The sequence below is a fragment of the Primulina tabacum genome, chromosome 14 (assembly GCF_025594145.1).
Source record: "Primulina tabacum isolate GXHZ01 chromosome 14, ASM2559414v2, whole genome shotgun sequence".
Classification (NCBI taxonomy): domain Eukaryota; kingdom Viridiplantae; phylum Streptophyta; class Magnoliopsida; order Lamiales; family Gesneriaceae; genus Primulina; species Primulina tabacum.
In genome coordinates this window covers 34,729,329-34,748,819 of record NC_134563.1, presented here as the reverse complement: position 1 = coordinate 34,748,819, position 19,491 = coordinate 34,729,329, and the positions used below count along the sequence as shown (strand labels likewise).

The window sequence follows — 19,491 nt, the reverse complement described above, 5'->3', positions numbered from 1 at the left end:
TCGAGTGTGGTGCAATTCTCGAGGTGGCCTGGGTAGTTGGTTACCTGGGTACCTGTATGAGAAACCGGGTGGAGAAGAAGTGCCCAGGCAGCTGGCTTCTGATCCGGGCTATTCAACCGATAACTCGGGTCATCATTAACCCGAAAATGGGTCACCATTAACCCGGACCTTTACAGGGTATCACCACATCCGAAATACGACGATGTTGTAAATGACAACCTTTCTTGTAGGAAATTCGAGACTTTAAAAAAAAAAAACTAAATTATTTAAGTTCTTAATAAAGAAAGAATTATTTGTGGAATTTTGTCTAGAAATAGAGACAAGATTAGAAAAATTAATTGAAAGTAATCGATTCATTATGTTAAAAAAAAAAATAATTAATGAGAAGTGAATTATATCGAAGTTTCTATTAAAAAAAAAGTACATTTGGGCTTTATTTTCGATAAATAAGAGCATGGTCAATAATTACAGTATACGATTATTTTAAATTTTAGAAGATTATAATAGAATTCTAATAATAATAATAATATATATTTTAAAAAGTAATGGAAAATGAAGGCAAAAATAATGGTTATAATTAAAAGATATGGATCAGTGTGGGAAAAAAATTATGATAACATTTTTGGTAAAAAAATTGTTCGAGCGGTCTCACGGGTCGTATTTTGTGAGACAGATCTTTTATTTGTGTCATCCATGAAAAATATTATTTTTTATGCTAAGAGTATTAGTTTTTATTGTGAATATCGGTAGAGTTGACCCGTATCACATATAAAAATTCGAAAAACCGTCTCACAATATACCTATTCAATATGTTTTTAAAAAATTTTGACGAGCGAGGGGAGTAGAACAAAAAGAAAAAGAAAATCAAAGGGGCCGTGTTTAAGTTATAAATTGCCGTGCAATTTGTGGGCTTAGTATTTATTTGGGCCCATCGGATTTTTTTCTGTTCTCCTGAGATCACCGAACCTTTGCAGAACCCTAAATTCCTGTTTCAGTTGTTGAATTCCGATGGCATCCAACGACAAAGCAGACGTCGCGAAGAAGCCGGTTTTTCTGACCAAAGAGGAGCGTCAGAAACTTGCCCTGCAACGACGCGAGGAAGAAGTTGCTCAACTGAAGCGTCGCTCTGAGCTCCTCCTTCAATCCAACGATGGAGATGAGTCAAAACCGCCATCTTCAGGTGATCGAGACCGTGACTGGGATTATGAGCGTCGGAAACGGGATAGGGATAGGGATAGGGATAGGGACAGGGATAGGGAGAGCGAGCGCGAGCGCGAGCGTGAGCGGGAGAGGGACAGGTACAACGAGCGTCGAAACAGAGAGAAAGAACGAGAGGAAGAACATAAGGCGCGGGACCGTGCTCGATTGGAGAAATTGGCTGAGAGGGAGCGTGAAGTTGAGCTTGCTGCTATTAAGGAGCAGTACTTGGGATCGAAAAAACCTAAGAAACGGGTTATTAAACCAAGTGAGAAGTTCCGATTCTCCTTCGACTGGGAAAACACTGAGGACACATCTCGTGACATGAATTCCCTTTACCAGAATCCTCATGAAGCCCGTCTCCTCTTTGGCCGTGGACTTCGTGCTGGAATGGACCGCAGGGAGCAGAAAAAACTTGCTGCTATGAACGAGAAGGAGCTTCGTGATGAGATTCGCAAGAAGGAAGGGACTGAGGAGACACGTGAGGAAGCTGCTGCTCAAAAGAAGAAGGAGCTTGCTGCTGATTCATATGATACGTTTGATATGAGGGTTGATAGACATTGGTCTGAGAAGAAGCTCGAGGAGATGACGGAGAGGGACTGGAGAATTTTCAGAGAAGATTTCAACATTTCTTACAAGGGTTCAAGAATTCCGCGTCCTATGAGGAGCTGGGCTGAAAGCAAGTTGACTCCTGAATTGTTGAAGGCTGTCGAAAGGGCTGGTTACAAAACTCCATCTCCCATTCAGATGGCTGCCATTCCCCTCGGACTGCAGCAGAGAGATGTCATTGGCATTGCTGAGACTGGTTCAGGTAAAACGGCTGCATTTGTTCTTCCTATGTTGACTTACATAAGTAGACTTCCTCCGATGAGTGAGGAGAATGATGCTGAGGGGCCTTATGCTGTTGTTATGGCTCCTACACGTGAGCTTGCACAACAGATCGAGGATGAGACTGTCAAATTTGCTCATTATTTGGGAATCAAGGTTGTGTCTATTGTAGGCGGGCAATCCATAGAAGAACAGGGGTTTAGGATTAGGCAAGGATGTGAAGTAGTGATTGCAACGCCTGGACGTCTTATTGACTGTTTGGAAAGGCGGTATGCGGTGTTGAATCAGTGTAATTATGTTGTTCTTGATGAGGCTGACCGAATGATTGATATGGGTTTTGAACCACAAGTTGTCGGAGTATTAGATGCCATGCCTTCGAGTAACTTGAAACCAGAGAACGAAGATGAAGAACTTGATGAGAAAAGGATTTATAGAACTACTTATATGTTCAGTGCTACTATGCCACCAGCTGTAGAGCGGCTGGCAAGGAAGTACTTGAGAAATCCAGTTGTTGTCAATATCGGCACAGCAGGAAAAGCCACCGAGCTCATTTCTCAACATGTTATGATGATGAAGGAGAATGATAAAATGCATAGATTGAAAAAATTGCTGGATGAACTAGCAGATAAGACAGCTATTGTGTTTGTTAACACGAAAAAGGTTGCTGACAATGTTGCAAAAACATTGGATAAAGAAGGTTACCGAGTGACCACATTGCATGGTGGAAAGTCACAAGAACAGAGAGAAATAAGCCTTGAAGGTTTTAGGACCAAGCGATACAATGTATTGGTTGCTACTGATGTTGCAGGACGTGGTATTGATATACCTGATGTGGCGCATGTCATAAACCATGACATGCCTGGCAATATTGAAGCCTACACCCACCGTATCGGGAGAACCGGTCGTGCTGGGAAGACTGGTGTAGCTACAACATTCTTGACTCTACATGACACAGAAGTTTTTTACGATCTCAAGCAAATGCTAATTCAGAGCAACAGTCCTGTTCCTCCGGAGCTTGCAAGACATGAAGCCTCGAAGTTTAAACCAGGTTCCATTCCTGACAGACCAGCCAGGCGGAATGACATGGTTTATGCCAATTGATGTAGTAACTTGGAAGTATCATTCAGCAACACTACTTCTCCATGGATCCAAGCTTGCTGGCTCGCAAAAGAAGCACGATTGATTATAGAAATATGAGTTTCTGGGGTGGAATTTATGGTACCAGTTATTTTTATCATTCCTTCCATGCTATATTGTGCCTATGTGATACCAATTTTTTTTTTTTTGCGTGTGATCGAGGAAATGTATGAAATGTATGTATTTTGACATTATCTCTATGCTAGTTGCCACTATCATCTCCTATTCTGTGATTTTCTTTAAAGCCATTGTGATTCATTATCTTGTACTTTAAACATAGTACCAGCTGATATTCTTGATATTAAATTGTTGTTGATGCTTTAGTCATATGATTTTTGTGTAATTTGTTTTAGGCCTTGGGATTATTTAGACGTAATGCATATGGGACACTGCTTTAAATTGTGCATCGCTCTGTACTATGTTAAATTTCATAGAACAGAGTTATTTGTGCTAACCAAGATCGTCTTGGTATTCGTTTGCACTTATGCCGATGAAGAGACGTTTTTTTATTATTTCTTTTCTAAGGTATGTTTTAATTTCGGCTTATTATTTTATTCCAAATATTTAATAATTAATTAACAACATTTATTTTTGTTATTTTATTTACTATTATTATTCAGTTAGCTACTTAGCATGAGTGTGTGCTCGCACATGATTTATTTTGTTTCAACTTAACAAAAGGCATATTATAGTCCGATATTGACGAAATAAGTTTGAGCAAAATGTCAAGTTGCTGCACAATTTTATAATCTAATTCATTTTGTTTAACTTTAAAATTCTTATTTATTTTAATTGTATTGAATTATTATAAAAATTCTATCACTTGTGTATCTAATTAATCGAAAAATATATCATTTAATTAATAATTTTTTTTGTTAAATTTTAGTTGATTTTAATCAACCTGATAAAGGGTATTTGGGAACAAAATTAAGAATTCCGATATTTTTAGATTTTTTGGCTTCAAATGCGTTAGAATAATTATTTTTTAGATAAAATAAGAATTATTCGGGACTTTTAGGACTGAATATTTTTATTGTATCTTTTCGGTAATTTTTATTTAATATATCAATTTTCAAGTATCGTAATAGTTCAATGAACATATACTCACTTTATAAATAAACAATAAACTTACAAGGTGGCTCACGAGTTTTTGATAAATAGATCGCGTAAAAGTTCGATCTCAAAATCATAATTTTCCTGGCGAAAAAGTGAATATCCTTATTGTTCATTTTATAGTGAGGGGAAAAAAATTTTATTGGTTTTTAGTTTGTGGCAATATTTTGCTTATATTTCTCATGAAAATGATATAAATTTCCTTGGGAAAGGCTAAATTTTAAAATTAAAAAAAAACGGAAACTCCGATATCGATCATTTTTTGGCCGGCCGTTTGTTTGTTATGTTATGAACATTTGTAATAAGAGAAGATAATCAAATATTATAAGTAGGAAACTGCCATGCAATTACTCGCATAATTATATTGAATGGTCTAATGTCAGCTGTTAGAACCGTTGAAAAATGGACAAAGGATTTGTTTACAGGAAGCAAGAACTAGGATCTCGAACAAGCATCTGATAAATGGATTCCCGACATTAAAAGTTGAACTGATAGAAACAAGAATTACGAAGTGTTTTCTTAGAAGCTTTGAGGGAGGAGATGTCACGGGTGTACGACAACTGGGAGAGGCTGGTGGCTGCAGTAATGAAGAAACAGCAGCTTTGGGAACTTTTCCACCAACACTCGAGGAGTCCGAGCACCTGCTCCGAATCGAGCTCTACTTCCTTCAATGATGATCCCTTTGACTTCTCAGGACTTGAAGGTCCATCTCTCTTTATAAACTGAAAGCGGACAATAGTTATGTGATGGCCATTCACCACTATTTCTTGATCTTCTGTCGATTATTTTTCCATCTGATTGGTTTTCGTGTCGCTTGCAGAAGAGCTGAAGATAAAAAAAGCTTCAACGGATCATGAGGAATCGATTCATATCCGTCCACGCCCATTTACTTTTCGTGAATTGGCTGCTGCTACTAAGGATTTTAGAGCAGATTTGATTTTGAGTGAAGGTGGATTTGGAAGGTTGTATAAAGGTCGACTTAAGGGCAGTAAACAGGTTTTTTTGTTACTTTTACCTGCTTTAAGGAAGAGATCTGGATAGAAATGCTTCCTTTTCGTAATTGAATGCATCTTATTCCATATATAGATAGCTTTGAAATTCTGTTCGGAGAAGGCTGGCTTTTATCCTTGTCCATATATACTGTGCTAAGCTTTCAGTAAAATATAAAGTTTCGCACCTTTTTCACTGTCCATCCATATTGGAGAGTTGAAAACTACTATTCTCTCTCGTTCTAACATTATGTAACAGTCACATGTGTTTTCTTGAAGCAATGGAGTAATTCATGTGATTCTTTGTGTACATGGTGCCTTCGAGTGTTTTCACGTTGTATCACTCACCTCTTATTCACCTTTGAATTTTCTCATACACACGAATACACTCATGAAATGTAACTTTTATCAATGCATCATAGAGTTTGATCACTAAAACCAGAACCCTGCGTGTTTTTTCTTGTAGGTCGTGGCTGTAAAGCAAATTGGTTTGCAAGGGAACCGGGAATGTCTGATTGAAGTGTTGATGCTGAGTTTATTTCACCACCCAAACATGGTGAACCTCATAGGGTATTGTGCTGATGGTGACCATAGATTTTTAGTTCATGAATACATGCCATTTGGATCTTTGGATGACCATCTACATGGTATAATGATCATGACACTTTCAGCATCTATCATTTTTGTTATTAGAACAAAGCGATGAAGCATTCACTAAACTAACACTTGTTTGTGCCATTTTTTTCTGAAGTTGCCATTTATGTAAAATATTTGCTGGCCATGACAGCATTCACTAGGAAATTCTTTGGCTACTTTTTGACAAAACTTCTGTCATGTCTCTTATTTTACCATCCTTGTTGCTTACAATATGCTTGAGTTGACCTACAGTTCTATCCGAACATTCCTGTAAAATAATCTATGCTTGCACATTACAGGCCTTCAACCTGAGAAAGCACCGCTTGACTGGAACACGAGAATTAAAATAGCCGTTGGTGTAGCAAAGTGCTTGGCATATATGCATGATATGGCAAATCCACCTGTTATTCACCGAAATGTGAAGAGCTCAAATATTTTACTCGGTGAAGGGTATCATCCCAAGCTCTCTGATTTTGGATTGGCCAAATTGCTGGATGATGACGCAACACGAGTATTTACTACAATTAAGGGAACATATGGCTATCGTGCACCAGAATATGCAATGACAGGACGACTTACGGTCAAAGCAGATGTTTACAGTTACGGAGTTGTCCTACTGGAGATAATCACTGGCAGAAAGGCCATCGACAATTCAAGAGCTGTTGGAGAGACTGATTTAGTTTTATGGGTACGTGATTCTTGGACTTTTTTTCTTGTAAGACATAATTGATCTTCTTTGTTACCCATATTAGACAGGGGAAAGCTATGACTTAGCTTAAGCATGCTGATCTTTGACTATGTCGATTTTTGGCGTCCTCACTCAGACTTAACCCGTAGTAGAATTACAGAATATAGAATAAATTAAACTCTTTGATATCTTTGCAAGTTGATTTAATCTGATCTTGACAAACGGGATTAAAATCCAGTTGTATTCCAAATTTAGAAGATTTTTTCTTGTTGGCTGGTAATGTTCTTTCATATTTTTCCACAAGGAGATATATTTCTTTTGAAAACAATTCCCCGAGCACACATTTGTGCTTTATAAAAAATTGAAACAAGTTAGTCTTCCTTTTGTAAGATTGCATTCATCTTTTGTACTTTTTGTGGTGAGACTCGTCTACTTCCTTTTCTTGGTAATATTAGTGGTGGGGGATCCATATTGATTCCGTCGTTTAAGAACAACGCTTTTGGATTAATAAAAAGAAAAAGCATGGCCAGTAAATTTCACTAGCAAGAGTTAGCACCCAATTAAGAGGGGTGGCTGGGGTTCTCAGATTAAGCAGGTGACTGATCTACAATGAGAATTCCTGATAGAGCAAGTCTATAATATACGTGGAATCATGTTATTCCTGCGGAATATAACTCAGACGTTTTAACTGCTCTTGCTCTTTTGCAGGCTCATTCTTTATTTGGAGATCGAAGAAAATTCATGCAGATGGCTGATCCCATGCTGCAAGGTCGGTACCCAATTAGGGGCCTGTATCAGGCTCTTGCTACTGCTGCTACGTGCCTTCAGATCGATCCCGACGCCCGACCTTCCATGACAGATGTGGCTACACCCATAAATTACATTGCTTCTCAGAACTGAACCCCGGTTGGGGGTTGAAGCCACGAAGCTGCATGCGGTGATGTTGTTGTGGTTGGAGTTTAGGTATTGAAACATGGTCGATGAACGGAAATAATTCAAAGAGAGAAATTAAAATAATTAGTCAAAAAATTAACAGTGTATTAAATATATGTATTAGTGAATAACGAAAAATTAACAGTATATTAAATATATGTATTAGAGAAATTAAAATAATTGTTGTATTCATTGAGGACAATCTGATATGTAATCAATTTAATTAAATTATTTTATGTTCGACTTTAATTATATTATCGGAATTGACGCTTTGACGAATTATCGATCTATTGTTGATTGTTTTCATGTAATTGTGATATTCCGATTGTGCTATGGTAATAAATGGAATTTGTCAAGTCTCGAGACCGGGTTTAGTCGACATCGACATTGTTTTACAATCACACAATAAAAAACAACAAGTTTCGTAGTATAATATAAACCAAAAACCAGTTTATAACTCATAATCAAACGTAAAATTGTATTTACAACTAAAATTCTTGAAACGATAAAAACTATGTGGAAGCGTTTACAACAGAAAAATAAATAGAACCTAAAATGAACATAAAGTTGAATCAAATTCATCCATCACCAGCCCCAAAACTGGTTATCTTCCTCTATTTGATATTCATGCTTATCTGAGGAGGGAGAGTAATGGATGAGCGATATGGTCGTCACGCAGCAAATAGGGCCGTTCGAGCACATACATAACAAATATACATGAACTTCGAATAAAAACATACAATGAATAACTTAATTAATATCATAAGCATATCATGGCCTAGGCACTGAGATTCCTTTACTTTACATGGTTTACTGATATTAGTTTCCAATTTTCACTCCTCTAAGGGGGCGAGGCCGTATGACAGTTATAATCCCACTGTATAAGGGCCATATTTATCATGTTTTGGGAGTCTCATTCATATCCAGTTGAATCCTCAAAAAGCCAAAACATAGAATGTATGATAATCATATCAAGAATGGGTCGAAACAGAATAACGGTGCTCGATCGAAACTTTAAAAAATGAAAGAATTTATACACAATATATTTTAAAACAAGCCCACTTACCTCAGATATGGATGCTAAAAACGCGAAGGGCATTGCTTCTTGGCTAGGATTTTCGAATCCTCCTTGAATCTCGATTGCAGCAAAGCTTCGCTACTCGACAAAACCTGGATTGCGAAAATTCAGCAGCACTTGGAGAGCAACTTTCCGAAAATATGGAGTGTTTGAATGATGTAAATTTCGAATTACCTATGTGTGGTATTTATAGGGTTGCAATGAAAATCTTATTAAAATTCGTTGATAATCCTTCCAAAATTTCGAGATGCTTCTTTCAAATTTCGAGATAATTATTCCATAATTCGATATGCTTCTTCCAAACATAATATCATGTCAAAAATTGAAATGTCCACCAAGTATACTTAAATTTTAAATTTTGGCCTTGGACTGGATGATTGAATATAGATTGATTTCTTATATATATTCATAACATATCTAAATTGCAGTGAAATTTGATAACTTATTTTTTGATAAAACTGTCTTTTACGCAATATTTCTTTCTAATTACATTGATATCCAACCTCAATTACGAAATTACTATATATCTTGAGTTGGATTTCAAATTTCACGTACTTGTTGACTTAAGAAAATTTTTTAATATTTCCGAATTTCTTATTATTTAACATGATACAAAAAATTTGAAAAATAATATACATGTATGTGATCAATTAATAATTACATCACCAAAAATATTTGGGTTTTCATAGAATTTCTTAGGCAACGATCCTCAGTCTAGCATTCCGTTAGTACAATTATGCATATGTTTGAATTGTTATCAATAAAGAATGAAAGATACAATTTACGCGGGTGATGCTACTCAAGAAGAAGAAGGATTACAAGTTTATGATGTTCAAGTGATGAAGCAGAATTCGCCCAAGAAATACGGAAGACTGACACAAAAAACAACAAACACCACCACTATTCCATCCCAACCAAGCAATTTTTTTAAAACAAAAATATGTAATAATTTTCACTCAACAATCACTATTGTTATCATATTCCACTACTATAAAGAAGATCCGAGTACCTTAGCTATAGCAAAGACTTTACAAACTTGGCTTAAACTTTGACAAGACAGCTCTTTTGCTTATGATCTTTACCAACCTATTGTTGTCAACGAATGAACAAACAAACAGTAACCATCTATATCTGTCCTCTTATGTGCTAAACAAACGGAACCAGAATCTTCATATGGCTCTTGAAGCACCTTCCTGGATAAATGACGTCTCTTAAGAGACGCGAGAACGAAGGTTTAGGGTTCTTACGAGTAATCCCTGTGACAACAGTATCACCATTCAAGTGTTTTTTCACTTCTCTTCGACCGGATGATCATTTGTTCTCTCCTGTTCCGTGCTTGAACTCGGTCCCTCGTTTGATGTTCTTCCATCATTGGGTTCCTCAACACTCGTTGACTTTGCCTGTTGTGTTAGTGTTTTTTTTTTTTTTTACAGAAAGTGGTCAGTGTCGGAATTGATAGCTATTTCTATAGTTCGTATACGAATATCCCAACAAAAAATTCCAGAGATTGCCACGGTTCCGACCCTTGGAACAGAAACTTATGATAGTATATTATATAGACACATCAAAAGACTTGAATAATTAAAATGACACGCTACAATTTGCCTGTGACCTAAATATTCAAATCTGTGTGTGCGCGGTGCTTTTTTTCTTTTAGCCAGGGTAGGGTTAAGAATTCAAAAAGAGTTGACGTAATTTTTTAAAACTTTTGGAAATGTGCTAAATGAACTCCTCTAGGGATGGCAACATTAGTTTTCTCAAACCTCCAAAAAAGTGTAGATGTGATTAGGTCCAAGTTCAGTATATTAAAAGCTAGCATAGCTTAGTTACACAAACATGTATAATCGAAATACTAATGGAACCTGGTAGTAATAGACTACGAATGCAGCACGGATGGGTAATGAGCACCAAACAATCGACCAATATAAAAAACCATGGAACATATAAATCATATTAAACATCGAAAGAGAAGTGGAAGCACTGACTTACCTTGTTCCTGTCGCGCCATCCTAGCCCAAATGGTCTAGATAGTAAGCTTATTTTTCTTGCCTGAATTTCTGGAGAAGGATCTTGATTACTTCGAATGACAGAAGAATCTTGTTGCGTAGATCTGAAAAAACCACACACACAGATAAACCGAATTCTTTTCCAAAGTAAGGAATTTACAGGAAGAGTGCGAGGAGAATGAAAAGGGGCACCAAAACTTTGGAAGGACAGAAAAAAGATGCAAGAAATGCATACCACAACATACAAAATAAAATCGGTGTTGAAGTTGCAAATGGTTAAAACTGACAGAAAATTATATCGAGGAAACTAGTGAGATACCGTGGAGAAGGTTGCGTTTTGGTTTGCCCAGACTGGTACTGTAAAGTTGCCTCAAGCATGGACTCTGCCATAACGGCTCTCTGTTCCATCTCCGCAAGAGCAGCAGTTGCTTCTTCATATTTTTCCTGTGCATGGCCATATCATTATCTCCAAAATTAAAACAGTAATGCTAAAAAAAAAAGTAAAGCAAATTATGGCAAAGCAAGCATTAATTTTGAAACAAGTCAACATATTAATGAAAATTTGGAAGAATTCATTACAAAACAAATTATAAGAGGTAATAAGGATTTATCTTTTTATAATATCATCAGGTTTTGTTTCCAATATTTTTACAATGAGTGCTTAGAACAATATATCACAAAAGTATGCAAGCAATCTCAAAGGAGGTAAAACCTGAAGCACTTGAGAGGCATATCTCTGGGCAGCAGCATCTTGCTCAGCATATCTACGAGCATCCTCGGTCACCTTCTGTTCTTGTTCTACTCTCATTAAGATCTGTAGAAAATCCAAAGATTTAACCACCATGACTAAATGAACAATTACAAGATCAAGAATCAGTTACATTTTCTACACTGAATTTTATAGCAATACTATTACCAGAAGCATGGCGTTTTCCTGTTCCTGCTTACCATCGTAGGCCTGCTGAAGCTCAGAGAGCTCTCGCTCTAATTGTTCAACCTAAATTTGTTAAAAGCCAAAATCGGATACTCATAAATTCGCTTTGACAATTCAACGCAAATTTCAAAGGTAAAGACGCAATCCAAAACAAATCACTGGTTAAATTTTTGAAAGACTGCTGATCTTATCCACTACAGAGACTACGGAGTACAAGAAGTTTGAAAATTGTTAGTTCATATCCATATTTTGTACATCTTGAATACACATTAACCATGCTACGTCCAGGAACCAAGGCAATCACTCGCCTAAGTGCCAAAAGTGAAACAATCCTCTCAATAGATTAGTCCAATCGAAAGTACCGCTATAAGGTAGATAACAAATAAAGATGCCACCACTTAAATATTTGCATTAGAAATCAGGCCAAATTTAAAACATTCGTTAGATTCATAAATCATTAAGGAAATACACTATCATCTATCAAACCTAAATATACGGTCAATACTCTAAAAGAGAAGTATCTTTCCCAAAACTTCACCATGAAAATACCCTATGTCATCAATTATGCAGCATTCATATGTCATCAGTGGTCCAGGAATATGATTGAAATTTAGGTATCCACCAGTTAGCAAAGAAAAAAAAAATCACGTGGAGAGGAACCGAGAGAAATATCCATCAAAAGAAAAAAAACAAATAAAGTAAATTTGGAAGATGAGGGTCATCAACGGCATGCATCCTCTAGATCATGCTTCCAAATATATACACAAGCACAGGAGATGAGTTCACAGAGATTGTCACACACCCTAGCACTTAGTTGTCGTCGATTGTCCTGCTTAACCATCTCCATCAATGCAGTTTCTAGTTCTTCGGCTCTGTACAACAAATACGGGGGTGTAAAAATTAATGAGTAAGAAGTGTAATTCAATCATAGATATGCAACTCATTTAGCACAAATTTTTACCAACATGGTAATTATATCACTTGTCAACAGGAAAAATGACATTCTGGCCATAAGCAAATATGTTCAGGCATTTAATTAGGAAGTGTTCTTTTCAACAAAGTTTTGAACAAACTGTTCAAATTCCAGAATTTTAACCTATCGGCTATCAGTTACTATTTCTATATAATCTGCTTCTAAATCTCTATCAGTTATATAAAGATTTAGAGTCAAATCTTTATCAATATATAACAAAATGGAGACAGATTGATTCAACAAATGGATGGTAGTTAGAATGCCAACTTGTAAGCATCAACATGATAGATAATGGGATTTTTATTATTATAGGAGTGTTATGGATTAATAACTAAATTATATGATAACTTACTATGTTATCTCCTCTATAGCATACAATAATTACCCAATAGAACGAAAACAATGAGAGGACACTGCCTTCATGTCACACCTCGGGCTCAGGCCAGCTACACACGATTGCACAATGGGCTACTACAACTACTTTTTCTATTCCGTATTCACTTTATGAAATTGGTTGATCTAAGTTACTATAAAAGTCCATTGCAAACCTTTATAAAACATTTTAAAATTTGATCGTTAACTCATGTGGGGACAAGGGTACCGCACATTCAGACTTCAGTAGAAGTAGATGAAACTCGATAGAAATAAAAGCTTGTGTTCACCTGAGTTCAGCGGATTGTTTTTCTTCCAGAAGCTTGCACAATTCAACCTTAAGCCATACCACCTGAGTAGAGAAGATTTTAAAACTTGAAAAGGTTTCAATAAGCTCATTTGTGACTAACTTAAAATAAAGGATCAATGCTGTATAACAAGCAATCTGTACAGAGTACTGCACGTAAAGAAAACTAACTTTTTTTAACGTCCAAAATATTTTTGTGAAAGAGAAAAAGAGGAGCAATATGGATCAAATTTTAACATTTTCATGTAGTATAACCCTTTCCCGAATTGTGTTTTTGTTGATTTGTAAGCAAGTCGACACAATTGAAAACAAAAACAACTTATAGGATTATAAAAAATTTCCATCCTAAAAAATATCTACACCTGATTCATGCCTAATATTTCTATTAGATGATGCAGGAACAACAGCAGACAAGTCAAGGTAAAGGAGACTTTAAAAATTCTTGTCACACAAAGGGTATAAACTCATTATGGTAGGGACCATGGTATTATATGGCTTGAAAAGAATATCTACCCGATCTTGAATATTTTTTACAGAATCAATCTCCTCGTTCCCATTTAAACCCATATACAACCCATTCACGTTGTCAGATGAAGCATCCAGGCGAGACTCGCCACTGTTCGTTTGTACATCTGATTGTCCTGGTTTACCAGCACCGACCATCATTGAACCAGGATCTTGTTTGAAACTGTACAATTTTGAAGCCAGGCCCTGGGAATCCTTCCAAATTCGAACCCCCTTCGATCTTTCTTCTAAAACAGCCTTGATAGCTGGTCGGTGTTTATTTCTCAGGTCCTGTAATCTTGTCTCGTTAACATTATGGTAACCCATGCAAGCCGTCAAGACAAGTTGACTGCTATCAAATGTGGAGCCAGCTAATGACTGAAGAAGAGTAACAGCATCTCCAGCATCCTTGGTTGTAACTAATGCAGGTCCTGCACGAAACTGAACAAAGGTAAGTTTGATCCTGCAAAATGGTAAGCATAAGTTAATACACGTAAGACACATATGGTTAGCATAAGTTTATACACGTAAGACACAGAAATGTTAACATGTTAATTTATACGTACTATTAACTGAGCACACATTAGGTTTCACACATTACATATATCCATCACATCATATGATTTATTGAAGAAATACTATAAATTATAAAATAAATTAGTGGCATAGCTATTTTATGAATAAAGAAAGTATACCAAAAGACCAAGGCAGCTGCTATACATAGAGATATCACATGTGGATGACAGATTTTCTGGAAATTTATCAAAATGATTAAAAAAAATGTCATGACCCATTACCATATAACTCCATTAAAGAAAGTGCGGTCCGAAAGAGCATTACACGATTTCCTTGAAATAAAAGCACGTCCCAGACCCGAAGAACTGAAAGAAGATAAAATTCAGTCAGATATAAAGCTTCTTCCTAAAAAATCGATTGCTCTAAAGTAAATAAGGAGAAAGGGAGGGGAGTTCATATATTTGTGATACGGCCAATTATAACATAAGAGTCAGTAGCATCTAAACTGCCAAAAGGTTATTTATATCAACTTTGCATGTTCGAGACAAAGAACCAGACCACTTTCCCATGGAAGCATGTTCATAAATATTGAGAGAAACCACGGCCCAGCCACCCATGCCACCTGCACTCCCAAGTAATCCAGATGGTTTACTGCAGCAGATATAAAGTTAACGAGGACCAGAAAGACATGATTATGTTAGAATCTGATTCAGATAGCTGTGAACAACAAATTATTGAATAGGAACAAACCCAATTTTGGAAATTTTTCTCGGACCAACTCCTCAAGAACAAGTTGGTCAACCTGCCAAAAAGTGATGCAACAGATGAAATCTTCAAAATGCATATCTAAATCTATAGTAAGAACTCCTAATCAAAGACCAAAAAGGAGTACCTGAGCCTCGATCATTTCTTCTGAATAATACCCATCAAAATAGTCATCTAGGAGTCCCATTAAAGTCCTGAAAATCAAGGAACTTCTTACATTCTGAAAAGTTTACTACATGTTCGTGACAAAGACATGGAAACATAACATCAACCATGTATAAAATATATAATCCATCCATTAGATAGTAAAATGAAAGTTGATGTGCAAAGTAAGATTATTTGCATAGTTAGCTCCTCTTAAAAAAACAGAAGAAATACCAAGCAAAAAAAGTGAACCATAATTGAAACAAACCAAAATGCATTTTCCTCTGGCATCAAAAGCAATAACAAGCCAGCGAAGAAATTCATGGCCTGCATAAGTTGGAAGTAAACATCAGCAATGCCACAAAGCAAGAGATATTCTTAAGATGATTCACGAGCTCAAATTGCAAATTGAATCAAAGATATAATATGCAAAATGTTTTTTTTTTAAAAAAAAAACCCACATGGGTTTATCTTGTGGCATAGGAAACATGAATAGCCTCCACTTAAAAATCTTTTCGAAAGAAAGTAGAGGAACCATGAATAACAACACAGAAACCAAAACACCGACAAGACTCTTCAATGCTTCGGCAATGGCAATAAATGAGTTGTTAAGAAAAATCAAGCAATCATCCCATGGATTTTGTCCCAAGTATAATGAGATGCTTGCAAATGAACAAAACGACAACTTGCAAGTATAAAACAAAATGAAATGCTGGTGGAGTTGATCAGAATAGCACAAGTAGTCAAATAAACACTCAGAAATACAATTGTGGTCCCCTAATCAAATTCAGAGCCACGTTTGTGAATCTAAAATATAAAAACATCTTTCCTTGACCTAAAGCCAAGTCCCAACCCCCACCCTCATTAACATCCCCAAAACCAACTCACCTCTAATAAATCACTAGTAAAAAATAGAACAGAAGAAACAAAAGAGTATACTTCAAAAATGGGAACTAGACAAACAGGATAGAGCATATATGGGCCATCATGAGAAAAAGTGAAACAGTCAGGATAAGTATTTTAAAATCTAGCCACTCATATCTCCGTGAGCCTGACATGTTAAAGATGAGAAAAATCTTCCTGATATAAATACCTGGCAGTAGCCCACGGAGGGATTATGCCGAGCATATGCTGTCAATAAGCGCCTTAAAGCATTTCTACCATCCTCATCCAAAGCAGGATGCCCAGGAAAAGTTCGAGGCAAATCCTGCATGTCAAGTGAAACAAGGTTTACTTGTGGAAGTGAAATTTTAAGCAATTAAAAGTACTAGTACAGCAACTTCACAAGTTCAGAATAAATAACCTTCTCAATCTGCCCTTTCCATTTTTCAGGCACACCTCTACGCCCTAGATTTGGCTCATGAATCTTGTCCACAGGTGCCGTATGTTGGCTTTCTACATTGATATCTGAAGCAAGCAGATCGCTATAGTATCTCTCAATTCGACGGTTTCTAACACCAACAAAGGCCTGCCACAACTGCAAGTCGAAGCGAAAGAGTGAATAAAACGTGCTAGAGAAAAAGCAAAACTGAAAATCAAGAATGTTTACTACACCTCTCCCCTAAGCGCCATCGGGACTCCTCCTTGAACAAGACATTGTAGTTCTTCCTTCCAAGGGGGTAGAGATTTGAGAAAAGTTTCATTGCCTGTAGAACCCGTTGCAGGGGAATGAGTAGTGTCACATGAAGGGATGTCTTGAACGGGATCTGACTCTGATCTCTCCAAATCATAAAACTCTTCGTCAGAATCATCTTCAGATGCTCCTTTTCCAGGCCTAGCTTCTTCGATTACATGGAGCTGCTTTCCATCAACGGAAGCTAGTTCTTTTTTCACCAAATTGATTTTTGCTGTCACGCGACAGCTCATCATGTCCTCGATGGCACGGAGAGATGGTCTGATCTCAGTCCATATTTGGATACAATGAATTTTTGTCTCTGTAGTAGACTGCACTTTCTTGTTTTCTTCAGTAAAGCTATCGGAATTAGGTTTCTTGCTATCAGAATCATCATTCTTTCCGTTCGTAGATTCAACATTGGACTTTACTGGCATTATCTTTGTCCGAGAGATTCCCACCCAATTGAACTGACTCAGCTTGCCTTTCCAAGAAGTCCTCCCACCTATCTGATCTCTCCTCCTCCTCTTCCTAAAACCACGCCAAATTGAAAAGAATATTTTTCCTTTATTAATTAGTGTGAGCAAAAAAAACATGTCAACTTCGAAAATTATTTTCTTCTCAAATTAACTAAAAAGGCACCGAGTTTCAGAAGATTAAGTTTGCTCAGAGGAGGCAAAACCTTGTAAATATTAGCATACTCCCGGTATCTTTGCAAATGTTGAGGTCTCACTGCAAACCCATAAGCATCCCTGTAAAATTTTGAGGAAATTGAACTTCAGTAATAATTCTGTCTGCTATGCGGCAGAGACTTTAAGCTTTCTTTTAGGCTTTGATTACTTATAAACATAAAACAAAGTAAAAGCAAGACTTTAGATAAAGCTCCGATCTAGATATTAGCTGAATTGTTTTTCCAGTAACATACAATTCCCATTCTTTAAAAAATAAATATCCACGTCTATTTTTCATTGTCATTGGATCAAGCATAAGAATTCAGAAAAAAACAGGTGAAAAACTGAAGATAGTAGAATCAATATCACAATTTTAACAAAGATAACGACCCGCCTTTACATCTAGATTCTTATGTGTTCTCAAAAAAATAGAGCAAATTCACTCTCATTTAAAGTGTAAATATATATATACATTCAAATATCAAACCTGAATGACAAATATTCACACTTTGTCGGTATAATCTGAAGTAAAAGACCCATAAAAAAAACAGTTTCACCAGATATTTTTCTCATATTAAATTCCTTTCAAAACGTAATTGATCCAGAGAACAAGCACACTACAATTGGAAAATCCGAATATAGTCAGAAATAGAAAGATGAAATTTTATTTAAAGATGTCTGAATGATAGGAAGCAGAGTCTACAATGTAGAGCGACGGATCACAGAGATCAATTCAAGAATTCCTGAAAATGATACCAAAAAAATCAAGAAAATGGACACGTCGAGTGATGAAAACAAGGCAGCACGTAGCCAGTTCTATACCTCTTGTAATCAAAAGAAACAACAGGGTTCGGGTTCAATACAGCCGCCGCCGCCCCTTTAGCCTTCATAATCGGAATAAAATCCAGCACAATCTACCAAAGATCTCTTCTTTATTCAATGGGACTTAAGTTTGTAACCGATTTTTATCTATTCAACACAATTCCTTAAATTTCTGCACCGAAAAAACCGTAAAGTGTGTAAATTTGAAATGGGTCTTCATGCCTTCTTGTTTTCTTGATACAGTCAATGCCACAGAGTAGGCCGGGACACTTGGTGTGTAGTGTGTGAAGAGGGGTGGGGTTTGGGGAGTGGGGGAAGATGGGGGTTGAGGGGTGCTTAATCATCACATGGAAACTGCGAATTTGGCGTCATAATTACATGCGAGAGAGTGGTTTCTTAGCACGGAATTCGAGTTGAAGGCTAAAAAATTATAGACAGAAAAGGCCATCAAAGAGATCTGAAAATCATCGATTTATATTTTTAAATAATATATATATATGTAATTTTTAAATAATATATATATACACACATTTTTAAATAATATATATATACACACATACATATAATTTTGATGTTTTATTTATTTTCCTTAATATATTTATTTTAATATTTTATCAATGTGAATAAAATAGGAAATTTTTTTAACAACGGTAAAATGACGTGAAATTTAAATTTAACTAAAAAATAATAGTTACATTCATATACTTAATACTGTGTTTTTTAAAAGAAATATTGTATCAAAATAATTTAAAGAAATAGAAAAAAAAACTAACAAAATCCATCACTTTATGTTTAATACATGCTGCTGTTATTAATTTATATATAAGCATTATTATGTTTCCCATTTTCACTTTGATTTTTGTTTTCATGAGATTTCTACTTTGATTTGGATTTTGGATGTTGCTTTGGATTGTCAATTAATTATTCTTTATACAAATTGGCAGCGGTGTAAATTTTTTATATGAAATAAATATATATTATGTTTAATTATATAATACTCAAAAACTTATAAGATATCTTCTAATGAATCAGTTTTATGAGGCAAATCCTCGACCCGACACAATCTATTGTTTTTTTTTAAGCAAAGTATCACCTTATTTTTAATCAACATCATTCATTTCTTGAAATTTTATATTATCTTTTAATTGAAACCGAATATTGTAAAATAAAATTTTATTACTCGTATCAATATTTTCATGCATTTTGGTAGTTTTAAATAAAATTTGACAAAAACTGATCTCTCTATTTTAGGCAAAAATTTGTGTG

At 35.9% G+C, this 19,491-nt stretch overlaps 3 protein-coding genes across 3 annotated transcripts; 2 read left to right on the top strand and 1 right to left on the bottom strand.

Annotated features, from left to right (window-relative positions):
- Positions 1–948: 948 nt before the first annotated feature.
- Positions 949–3,505, top strand: LOC142524119 (DEAD-box ATP-dependent RNA helicase 21-like). The gene has a single exon (XM_075627885.1). The coding sequence runs from the start codon at positions 1,009–1,011 to the stop codon at positions 3,124–3,126; it is 2,118 nt and encodes a 705-aa protein (XP_075484000.1). The 5' UTR covers positions 949–1,008; the 3' UTR covers positions 3,127–3,505.
- A 1,310-nt stretch (positions 3,506–4,815) lies between these two features.
- LOC142524120 (serine/threonine-protein kinase PBL27-like) lies at positions 4,816–7,650 on the top strand. Its single transcript, XM_075627886.1, has 5 exons — positions 4,816–4,978; positions 5,096–5,271; positions 5,731–5,911; positions 6,200–6,588; positions 7,297–7,650. Exons 1-5 carry the CDS (start codon positions 4,816–4,818, stop codon positions 7,486–7,488), a joined length of 1,101 nt encoding a protein of 366 aa, XP_075484001.1. The 3' UTR covers positions 7,489–7,650.
- A 1,882-nt stretch (positions 7,651–9,532) lies between these two features.
- Positions 9,533–18,678, bottom strand: LOC142524204 (uncharacterized). Its single transcript, XM_075628040.1, is given in 19 exon segments — positions 9,533–9,999; positions 10,589–10,709; positions 10,925–11,049; positions 11,318–11,419; positions 11,522–11,602; positions 12,342–12,411; positions 13,175–13,236; positions 13,705–14,126; positions 14,493–14,576; positions 14,770–14,862; positions 14,962–15,013; positions 15,104–15,170; positions 15,389–15,447; positions 16,214–16,327; positions 16,424–16,597; positions 16,675–17,158; positions 17,160–17,263; positions 17,415–17,484; positions 18,226–18,678. Coding segments are annotated over 19 exon segments (2,463 nt in total). The 5' UTR covers positions 18,294–18,678; the 3' UTR covers positions 9,533–9,888.
- Positions 18,679–19,491: the final 813 nt, after the last annotated feature.